Source organism: Microtus ochrogaster, chromosome 19 (assembly GCF_000317375.1).
Source record: "Microtus ochrogaster isolate Prairie Vole_2 chromosome 19, MicOch1.0, whole genome shotgun sequence".
Classification (NCBI taxonomy): Eukaryota; Metazoa; Chordata; class Mammalia; order Rodentia; family Cricetidae; genus Microtus; species Microtus ochrogaster.
The window spans coordinates 21,298,820-21,311,279 of NC_022021.1; the positions used below are offsets into that span (position 1 = coordinate 21,298,820).

Genomic DNA, 12,460 nt, shown 5'->3' on the forward strand with positions numbered 1-12,460 from the left:
CGGAAATTTTTAATAAAAAAATAAAATAAAATATAATAATAAATAAAGGATGACTTTCTCAGCATATAAGTATAACTCAGTGAAGTTCTATAAGTCATTATATCTCAAATAAGTTATATAAATTTTACCTCAAAAGTAAAATAATTAAAACAAGAACAAAGTACGTTATTAAATCAGCTATATACTGGGATGAAATGTTCTTTTGGAGATCATCCATTGGCTGTGATATAACACTGAATTTCCTTTAATAATCTTCCTGTCTTACTGAAAGGAGTATACTTAATGAATTGCAGAGAAGCGATCTTTTCTGTCAAACATAGTTGGGGTCACCAGCAGAAAAAAAAATATTTCTTAATGAGAAAGAACTGATTTGCTAGAATGCCAAAAACCAGTCAATATTCAAATTGAGAATAGAATGAATAAATTAGTAAAAATGGTACTGCTAAGTTTAAACTCCAAGTAACAGCCAATGAACTACAAATACCTATAACCACCCTCTTGCCGTTGCATATTCTCAAACATGGATGCAACACTAGACTCTACCTGGAAGCTGTTTCTTCAGCATTTGGGTGAGCAAGACAATTTTAAAACAACTTTAAAATTTTACCGAATCAGCTAGTTTTCAAAGTAAGTTTACAAGGGTGTTTTCATTCTCAATTACTTTGATTCCATTGTGATTCCATTTTCTCTGGTTTAGCCTCTTTTATTTCACTTCCCCTCAACTTCTGATTCTCAGTCACCTAAAATTTTGCAATTCACATTGATCACATTGAACAAACTTCCTAGAATATTTAATTTACTTTCTTTACTGTGAACAAAATGTAATGCTACTTTGAGGTCATAGTTAGCAGTCATGTCACTAAAGGCAATGGTTATAAATTTTTTTAGCTCAATTCCATTTCCTCTTCAGCATAAATCTAAATCATGTTCCAAGTAGCTTCAAAAGATCTAAGAGTAGACAGAGGTTGAGTGTCCTCATACAGCCACGTCCAAAAGTAGCCTTCTACCAGCTGCTCAAGGCAGTTTAGGCTGCCTGCAGGCCAGGGAACCCAGCACAAAACAATGGCAACAAAATAGAGTTCCCTTCATTCCTTAATTCACATGCAAGTGAGGTGCCAATCAAGTGCTGACAAGCATGGAAAAACCAAAATCAAAAGTGGGTAGAGACATGCTTTCAAAAGGAGCGGTTTTCACACATTTCTAAGTGATGTTTTTTAATGGTGACTGAACAAACCACTGACAACGTAGAAAAAGAAATAAAAATGAGCAGATCCTAATATTCTATCAGTTGCAGCAATTCAGTGAAGCCAATAAAATGTATTGATTCAAATACTTGATACACTTCACAAAAAATATGAGCACTCTTGTTTTGGTTAAAGGAAACAATCCGAGTGTGGTGTGCTGAGACCTGTAAGTGCAGCAGTAAAGTGAGCTGAGGTGGGTTAAGGACACTGCCAAGGAAAGCCAGCTCATTTTAACAACAATGATGGCAATGTTACTTGATTTTGTAAACCGATTAGCACCTGGAAACACAAGAACAAAACCCAGTGAAATGGCCAATTGAAGCAATGGAATCATTCAAACCAAGTGGCTGGGAGGGAGATGGAAATGTCAAAACATGAATTATACTATAAAAATTAAAGAAAAGTGAACTTAAAGCCTACATTTTAATAACTAGGCCGAACTATGCGTACATTCTTTCTAAATAATTTTGTAAACAATTGTAGCTAAGATTGTTAATTCTACCATTTATAAAATTAAATTTGTAAGACAAATTTATGGCTAAGTATGATAACTTAGACAAGATAATATAGACAGATACACGATTTTCAGAAATTCATTATCAATTGATAAGACTGTTCATTCTCTTGTCTTTGATAGATACGTGTTGTATTTAATCAGGATGTCTCATCAATACTCATTTTTCCTAGGATCACAGAAAGTCTGGAGAACTGGATATTGTTTGGTTTATGGTGCAAGCAAGGGCAGTGAGAGGTATACTTTTGGTTCTATGTTTCTGTGCTCACAGAATCTGTATACTCTTCTTAGGAGGCTAGACCCAGGACAGCTGCTTTACAAGACTCACTACCAAAAAATGAGTCTTTCAATATTGTATGTTCTCCAGGAGCAATGCACATTTTAAGATAAGGTATAATAATAAAGTATCTTCTCAGTTTCCAAAAATAATTAGGAAAACATAAACTTCTAACAATTTTGTTCTCCAAACTTCAAAATAATCATTTTCAATTTTAAACTAGATTTTACCTCAATTTTAACACAGTATATGGCAAGCCACATTACATAAGATCCTCTAGCCTGGTATTCAAACAGTAATCATTAAACAAAATTTTATTAATTACATTTTTTAAAACCTGTATGTGCCACACAGTTGACATTTAAAACAAATGTTCTTAATATTCATTACTCAAAGAAGAAGGGTGACTTATATGACAATGGCAGAGGATGATCTGTACAAACTCAAATATAATGGGACACACTAACGCAGGGACACAGAGATGGGGAGCCTTGCCAGCTTTTAAGAGTGTAAATTTTGAACAATTTAAAACATTTAAACCACAGAAAGCTAAAGGTTTTGTGAATGACGTGTATAATGCACCACCAAGGAAACAAAGATACTACAATTTAAGATTTCTAATCTTCACATTTTTCTTATATTGCTAATAATAACATTTTGAAACCATGTGCAACAATTTCACATGTTATACTTATGCTGAAAATCCCTGAGACAACATTGGTCAATATTTTAAACATGAAGACATTTCTCTTAAGGATATTAGCAATAACTGGAAAGAATGCTTTCTTTACACAAAAGCAGGCTTACAAACACTGTAGAGTTTTTCTGTTACAATACTTCCATATTTTGAAACAGAAACACAATGAACTTACACATGTTTACTAAATTTAGCAAAATGCAAAACTCATCAGTATGCACTTTTATTTGGTTGTAAGTTACTTTTTAGGCTAAGACCCCTTTTTCTTCAGTTGGCACTGTATTGCACAACAAGTAGTAAGTGCATGAAGTTGAAATGATAACCATTATTATTTTAAGACCTAAACAAGGTATATTACATTAAATAGACTTCTCAGTCTGCTCCTGCCTGACAGATCCACCAGTGGTTCTATTATCTCCTCCTCCCATGCATGGCCTCCTGCAGGGACAGCAGACTACAGAAGCTGACCCTTACTGGGACCATCTTGTCTCTCAAACAAAGCTCTTTTTTAACTTCTTACTTACTAGTTACTTCCTGTGCTGGAGAAAAACTTTAGCTCAGCTTGTGATAATTTCACAGGCCCTGAGGACCCTGACCCTAATAGCCTCAAGGTCAGAAGTCAAGCCTTGTTCTGAAACATCTGTGTGCTTTATATAAAGTGGAACAAAGCTGGAGAAATATCCACCAGTGTGTGACAAGAAGGACGGCAACCAAGACTGACACACTGCTCATCTGTCAATTCATTTCAAGAAACAGACTTGAATTTGCCCTAATTCCAATTTTGATTTTTTTATACAATTTCTTTTTAATAAATGATTGTAAGGTTAAAAAAATCAGTTATGCTTTATTAAAATTAGAAATTAGTGTTTCAGGACTTTATACATTTAAAGGTACTCCATAAGTTAAAAAAGGTAATTTTAAAGTAATTTAATGACTTAAATATAAAAGCTATCTATAGCTACAAATGTATAATTATCTGTAGATACTAAAACATTGTTTTAAAATATTGCATTTTCTCTCAACATCCATATTTAAGAAAAACTCACACTAATGTGTTAAGAAGCTACCTTAAGGTGTCTGTTATGTATATATAACATATATATCAAAATAAACAAAATCTGCAAAGCTATTTAATTTGTAAACAATCTCTAAATACTGAAGCCAAACTAAGAGAGAAATGATAACATATTTCTTGATTTTAGCATAGTATAAAGATGTTAGACACAGGAGGGTAACTATGATATCCTCAGGTGTCAGAGCCAGCACCACTCCTATATTTAAATCACATGAGACTGAGGCATGGGGGGGCCAAAGGGTTACAGAAATATATTTGCTGATCTACACACTGAGTCAAACATTGAAAGTGGGCAATGGATACAGCTCTTCATTAGTGAATCTCTAGCATCAGCCAGTCACAATGCTATCATAACTACTTATCTAGAACACCACATCCAATCACACTGAATCCAAGATACATGAAACTGTTCCTGTCATGTGTACCTAATTTCAACTCTTAAAAATCAGAATACTTACAAAGGACTAAGCAAAACTTTTTGTTACCAAGCAAAGAATGCTATTTCCAAGTAAATTAATGTAACCTTTCTAATAGTTGTGATGTTAATCACATAAACTCTGACGAGGTAAGTATTAAACACTTAACAGTACACAGAAAAATCACTTAAAATGATTAAAATAGGAGCTTGAAGAGATGGCCCAGTGGTTAAGAGAACTGGCTGCCCTTCCAGAGGACCAGGTTCAAGTCCCAGCACCCATATGGCAGCTTCACACCTGGAACTCCAGTCCCAGGGTATCTGACATTCTCACACAGACATACATATAAGCAAACCACTGATAAAATAAATAAATACAATTTTTAAAAATTACTAAAATAATACGAAATAATGAAAGGGTTTGCAGTTTTGGATTCTGTATGGATAACGTACATATTAATGGTATTCAAATAAAACCAAATGTACATCCAAATGTATAGAAGTGTACATGATAATATTGAAATTTAAAAATAATATATAATGAAGGAACAAACAAAAATCACTTCTGGTTAGCAATATAAAGCTTTGTTACACTCTAAGAAATTAGTACATTCTTTTCAAAAATCATAAAAGTGTAATCTAGATGTATTTAAATTGCATTTTGATCCTTAAATTTAATTTTTTCATACAATATATTTTAATCATAGTTTTTCAACCACTCTTAACTCTTCTCAGATTCTGTCCTCCTTCCTACACATTCACCTTCATGTTCTTTTTTCTCTCAGAAATAAAAACAAAACCAAAACAAAAATCAAAATCAAAATGAATAAACAACAAAAATAGTCAAGATGCAAAATACCAAAACAAAATGAGACAAGACACACTTCAAAACACACACACACACACACACACACACACACACACACACACACACACACACATAAAAGGAGTCTGTTTTGTGTTGTCTAACTATGACTGGTCACAGGGCCTGCTCTGCAGTGTGGCTGATAAACCCAAAGTCACTCTATTAGAAAGAACTAACTTTTCCTTTCCTGCAGGCATCAGTTGCAAATAGTTTCTTGGTTAAGGGTGGGATATCGTGTCAATCTCCCTTTGTCTGGTTTGAACCTGTGCAGATCCTGTGAATGATGCTACAGTGTCTGTGTGTGCAGGCTGCCATAGTATCTCTTGTATTCACATGCTCATCTGTCCTGCTGTGTATGGAGAAAGTTGTTTCCTTGGAGTCATCCACCCACCTACCACCTCTGCCTTTTATAACTTTTTAAATAACTTGAAGTAATAATACCAAGAAAAAAAATGTATAGAAGGCATGCTGGGTGCAGTGGTACATATCTTTAATCCCAGGCATCTATGTGAGTTCAAGGCCAGCTTGGTCTACAAAGCAAGTTTCAGGTCATCCAGGGTTGCAAACCAAAACCATAACCAAAACCAAAGCAAACCTCTACAGAGGTTAAGAGTTAGAATTAGAGTTAAGGACTAGGTATGGTTCAGATGTTAACAAGCATTTCCTGCTCATACAGAGGACACTCGTCAGTTCCGAGTTCCCAGCACCAATCAGGTGGCTCACAACTGCCAGTAACTCCGGTTCCAGGGGAATTCTTTGCCCTGTTCTGGACATGTTGACACTGGCATGTACATGTCATACATCCATTCAGAAACTTACACACACACATATTAAAAACAAATCATTAGAAAAAGTTAAATGCTCACTTACCAGTTCAACAAAAGCAAGTCCCCCATAGCTGTGAGCAACAAAAAACACATTCTCAGCAGCAGACTGGGCTATGAAATGGTCCCAGACGTAGACTGCATGCTCTTCAGGAGAGCCATTTTCCTACAAACAAAACACATAAAAATTGTGTATTGTATTTGCATTATCACAGTATTCAGTTAAATTAAATTATACACTCGTATACACAGCATAAGAATAAGATGGTTAGAGAACATTCATAGAAACAAAAGAACTCCATTGAATATTTAAATTATAGAATAAATTAGTATCACAACTATTGGTAAATTACTGTTAAACTTAAATGAAAATGTAATATTTAAAAACAAATTATTTAAATAAGTGTATTTTAAGAAAAAATAATCAGTGTATATATGTGATATTAAGATCTACTTACGGATTATTAGAATTACATAATAGAATATTATGTAAATTTTTGATAAAACAATAAAACACTAAAATATTAGGCTACATTCTTCTATATATCTTAAAGTATTTATATTATCTATTTATTTTATTATCTATATATTATTTACTTGGCTTATGAGACTGTCAAGTAGTAAACTGAAAACAGAGAAAATTAATGGGTATTTTCTGTTCAGGGCATTTAAAGGAATGCATGTTTTCTAACAACATTTCTATACATATTTTATTTCTAGAACTGAGAGAAATCAAACACATGAATAGAGGAGCTTTTAACCTAGGGTTTTAAACACTATTGAGCAAATTCTAAAAAATTCTAGAATAACTTTATTTTACTATATTTATTGCATTAGGTGATACATCAAATGGCCATAGAAAAAAATCTAGATTATATGAAAACATTGATGAAAGAATAAATTGCTGAGAACCAATCAGAACATAAAAATGTGTTTATGTATTTGTTTCTTAGAAGTGAATTTCCTAACAACATCACGGATATTGCACATGAAGGGGATTTATTGACAAATTTTATCTTTAAAAGGGTATTTGGAGATGCAATCTCTCAGCAAACTCTCTGGTTCTTACACCCTTTCAGCTACATTTCCCACAGCATCCTCTAAGCAGTAGGTGTCTGAGTTGTACTATGGCTGGGCTCCATAACTATGAATTTTGATTGGCTGAGGTTTCCTGCCAATCACACCATTGTGACAGCCTACACAAGACCTGCCCAAGGACAACAGCAATGAATATGCTGAAGATGGGGAAAACCTAGGAGGCCGCAAACCTACACAAAGAACTATAGGCAATGGAGGAATGCTGAAAGCAGAAGAAATAATCTTCCCTGGGAAGAGCTCACCAGTTGGTTACAGTAGCAACGTCAGCTGTGAAAACATGCATACAGGTAATATCATAGAGACTGAGCAGGCTGTATTTAGAAATACTATGTACATGTATAAATATATGTGTGTATATATGCACATAACAACAGTAGTGAAAGAGGATGCCATGAATATGAAAGAGAGCAAAGGGGTAGATGGGAGGGTTTAGATGGAGGAAACAGAAGGAAGGTTATGACTTAATTATATTATATCTAAAAAAATTAAAAGAAATAAAATTTAAAAACATTATGTGTTTGGTTTTATCAAACAGGGTCTACACTGCTGCTCAGGATGGCACAGAACTCACCTACTCTGCATTGCTCTCAAACTTACAGGGGTCTGCTTGCCTCCATCTCCCAGTGCTAGGATAAGGGCATCGGTTAGCAGGCACAGCTCCGACTTAGCAATTGTATAATTAAGCTGTTGTTCCCTAATGTCTGTCACCATTCCAAATTTCTTCCACAGCCACTGGTCATTTCCTTCTGCATATCCCACAGACACTTCAACTAACCCAAACCTTCTAGAAACTTCCTGCCTAATCCTGTTTGTGTTCCCCACATCCACCTGAAACCTGAACATCATCTCTTGCATCTCCTTTCCTTAAGTTCCTCATGGAACTAGTCACTTAACTCTGCTGACCCTGCTTCTAACTGGGTCAGAATTCATCTCCTCCTTAGTTTCATTTCTTCTAACTATATCATCAAGTGGCTGATATCAAAGCAACAGAGTCAGCAATACCACGCTAGTTATTGGTCCTTAGGAGGGCAACCATCTACCTGAGGCATTTTACCTTCCTAGCAGTGTGTCTGAGCTCACTAGATGTTTATGAGCAGCAATGAAAAGGACTGCTTCAAAGTGGCTTTGGAACAAGGGGTGATGGAAGATCACTGACAGGAGCAGATCAATAGAAGAGCTGGACACTGGAGCAGTACGACTACTCATATGTCACTGAGCAAGGTTAGAGAGGCACCCAGGACAGAAATAACTGACAGAAACTCAAGTAGTGAAAAAATGTTAAAGGTGATAGATGAATCCCTTTTTGAAGAATTAAGAGGATACAATTAAATAGCTTTAATAAAGTATTACTTTTTTATTGATTCAATTTGTTCTTTGACAGTTTCACATATAAGCAAACACACACCCACATCCACGCATGCACACACACACACACACACACACCCATGCACACACACACAAACACACACCCACACACACACGCATGCACACACACACACACACACACACATTCTGTCTACTCTCACCGTCTTACTTCCCTCTCAGTCCTGGTATCATCCATTTTCTACAGCCTACTTTACCATGTTCATGCCTCTTTATTTCCTTTCGTGATCCACCATTTTAAATAGGGCTATATCTGTACCCAAGGATGGAACTATCCACTGGACCTAAGTGGCTCACTTTTAGTCCACAAGTGAAGACAATAACTGTCTCTCCCCAAGTATCCAACAGCAGCTAATCATTTAGCATGGAGGGATAGGGCCCATGAGCCCGGACTTACTGCACTTCTGCCTGTTGGCATACCCAGGTTAATGTAGGTGCAGTGCCCTCAATTGAAGCTAGTAGGAGATCCAGTTTCAATGACCATGTCACACACTCAAGAGAGCAACCATTCTCCCCTTCCTCTGGCTCTTATATTGTTTAGACTCCCTTTCTACAATGTTCTCCGAGCCTTAGGGAACTCTAAGCCATCATTTATTCTAAGCATCTTGAGCAATTAACAAGGTTTTATTTAATATTCAAAGAAAGGAGATAAATAAACCTTTGCCCTAAAGGACTTGACTTTCCTTTATCAAACTATCTCAAAGATTCTAGAAGCTCAGCTTCCATTTGTTTACTTATTTACAACTCCATTATTTGAGGATTTACAAAATTCTGTGATTAGGCGTTTATAACTGTTATGTATGGAATTAATAAAGCTCTAAATATTTACTTCTAAAATACTATAAGACTGACATGATAAAAAAAGCCCCACTTCTATAATAAGACGATGTTGTACCCAGGCAAAAGAACATTTTTCTAACCTATAGCCCATATTGTGTCCATAATCATTTTATGTTTACAAACTATATTTTAGAGAGTATGTTACCGAAAGTACATTTTAAAATGAAACAGATTTCAATGAGAAAAACTTCATTAATACAGAAATGCAAACAAATAATACATTCTACAGGATTCCCAATGAAGGGAGTTACACTTTGTTTTGAGAAACTTGTACGCAGGGGATGGAAATTTTAGAATATGAAGATGAATGAAAGGCATGAAAAGCAGTAAGTCCATCAGCTGGGATTTGCAGGTAGCAGAAAGCATGGTTACACACACTGCGTTACCATGTGCAGTGCCAAAAATACAGGTTGGCTTCTGTGCTCTACTCTGGCCATCAATTGCTAAAGCCAAAAAGAAGTGCTGCAGGAACCAAAGCCTTATCAACCAGGCCAGACTCTGACCACCTGAGCACTGTGAGGTCTGTATTTGTGATGGAATACCTGAGCTGATAACACGCAGAATTATCTAAACAGCATTTGCATATTTGTGTAATTATTTTCTAAGGTTAATTAGCTCCTGTAATGCATTTTGCCCTTTGAGACTGCTTACAGTGACAGGTTCACATGTTTTCTGAACCACTGCCAAATTTGACAGATTTTTTTTCTTCAGCTAACCTGTTGCTACAAAGTTATAAAATGAGTGATCCTATGATACATACTTTATATTTATAATTCACTTAAAAATCAAAATTAAAATGCAATAAATAAAAAGATCTCTTAAAACTCCCATTTTAAAAGTCAAAGCACAAAGGCATTACACATTGGAAGAGTATCTATTAACACTTCCATGATAACAATCTAATAGAAAATTTATAATTCTAAATTAGCACATGACAGTGTCATTAATTCAGCTATGCCAACCATAGATGGCTGCCCTTAGGACTCACCTTTATTTCCTTCTATCCTGGAGCTCAAACTGAAGAATGAATACATATAAAATATGCATTTGTTTGTTGACCAGATTTGTTTAAATTTAAAGTTTCTCTTAAAGAAATAGCTTAATTAGAAATAAGCAGATAGTTCCAAACTTCACATATAGAGAATAAACTCTGAATTAGAATTACAACTCTTCATCTTTTTTCTTCACTTTTTCCCCATCTTGTCAAGTGGTAACTTAATCCATCCACTTGTTCATGCCCAAATCTGGAAGTGATCCAAAACATCACCCTCTAAAAATACCTTCCACATTTACTTAGGTTAACTTACACTCAATATATTTCCAGGTCCATAAACTACTTAAAATGATATTCACTTGACCTTTTCACATAGTTTCCTTTATTTATTATTTACAATGAATTTCTGACATAGATACTTGATAATCCTCTTAAGTTTGCATAAGTTCAGAGAACTTGTTAAAATGTGAACTGGATTGTGGGTTCACAAGACAGGAGGTAAGAGGGTGAGCTGCAGGAACCCATTCTCTCTTTTCACCTGTTCAAGTATGGCCTCTTTTGTTTTTCCTCCAGAGTATTCCAGGTTAGCCCAAGAGCTCTCAGGTGCTTCTGCTGTCTCTGCTGCCCATTGCACACTCAGAGTGCTAGAATTTAAAGGTGCAGCGCCACATTTGGATTATATATATAATATTTTCCCCTCCCTCAACGCCTCCAGATAAGTGTACACCTCTCTATCCACCCAACTTCATGTTTTTCTCTCTCTTTCTCAAGTCTCACAAAAAGACAATCAAAACAAACTAAAAAAACAACCAAACAAAAAAACAACAGCCTGGTTTTGGCAGAAGAACAGACAGGAGGGACAATGGAAAAAGAAAGCATATTTAACAAATGGTGCTGGCATAAGTGGTTATTAACATGTAGAAGAATGAAATAGATCCATATCTATCACCATGCACAAAATTCAAGTCCAAATGGATCAAAGACCTCAACATAAAGCCAGCCACACTGAACCTTATAGAAGAAAAAGTGGGATGTACACTTGAACGCATTGGCACAGGAGACCACTTTCTACAGACACTGAGAGAAAAAATTAATAAATGGACCTCCTGAAACGGAAAAGCTTCTGTAAAGCAAAGGACATGGTCAACAAGACAAAATGACAGCCTACAGAATGGGAAAAGATTTTCACTAATCCCACATCTCCAAAATATACAAAGAATTCAAGAATTTGGTCATCAATAGAACAAATAACCCAGTAAAAAAAATGGATTACAGACCTAAACAGAGAACTCTCAACAGAGGAATCTAAAACAGCCAAAAGACACTTAAGGAAATGCTCAACATCCTTAGTCATCAGAGAAATGCTAATCAAAACAACTCAACTATGAGATTCCACCTTACACCTGTAAGAATGGCCAAGATCAAAAACACTAATGACAGCTTATGCTGGAGAGCTTGTGGGGAAAAGGGAACCCTTCTGCATTGCTGGTGGGAATGCAAGTTGGTACAGCCCCTTTGGATGTCAATGTGGTGATTTATCAGAGAATTAGGAAACAACCTTCCTCAAGACCCAGTAATACCACTTTTAGGTATATATCCAAAGGATGTTCAATCGTGCCACAAGGACATGTGATCAACTATGTTCATAGCAGCACTGCTTGTCATAGCCAGAGCCTGAAAACAATCTAAATAACCTCGGCCGAAGAACAGATAAGGAAAACCTGATACATTTACACAATAGAGTATTACACAACAGAAAAAAAATAACATCTTGAATTTTGCAGGAAAGTGGACAGAGCTAGAAAACATTATTTTGAGTGAGGTAACCCAGACACAGAAAGACAATTACCACATATTTGGTTTTTAAACATAAAGCAAAGAAAACCAGCCTACAAATCAGAACCCCAAAGAACTTAGACAATAATGAGGACACTAAGAGAGACTTACATAGGTCTAATCTACATGGGAAGTAGAAAAAGACAAGATCTCCTGAGTAAATTGGGAACATGGGGACCTTGGGGGAGGATTGAAGGGGGAGAGGAGAGAGGCAGGAAGGGGAGCAGAGAAAAATGTAGAGCTCAATAAAAATCAGTAAAAACATAAAATACAGTAATACAAAAAATACCAAGACAAAACAAATATGTATTCAGTGCACAATACAGAGGGAGACAGGAAGGGTGGGAGAAAGAGAGGGAAGAAGGGAGGGAGGAAGGGAGGGAAGGAGAAAGGGAGGG

At 35.7% G+C, this 12,460-nt stretch overlaps 1 protein-coding gene across 4 annotated transcripts in view; it reads right to left on the reverse strand.

Moving 5' to 3' along the window:
* The window catches only part of Fam172a (family with sequence similarity 172 member A), a 420,557-nt gene that overhangs the window by 186,326 nt on the left and 221,771 nt on the right, over positions 1–12,460 (reverse strand). For all 4 annotated transcript variants that reach the window (XM_026783728.1, XM_026783727.1, XM_013349680.2 and 1 more), the window contains one exon: positions 5,958–6,077. In XM_026783728.1, coding sequence (XP_026639529.1) covers positions 5,958–6,077 — 120 coding nt within the window. The remainder of the gene's footprint in view (positions 1–5,957; positions 6,078–12,460) is intronic.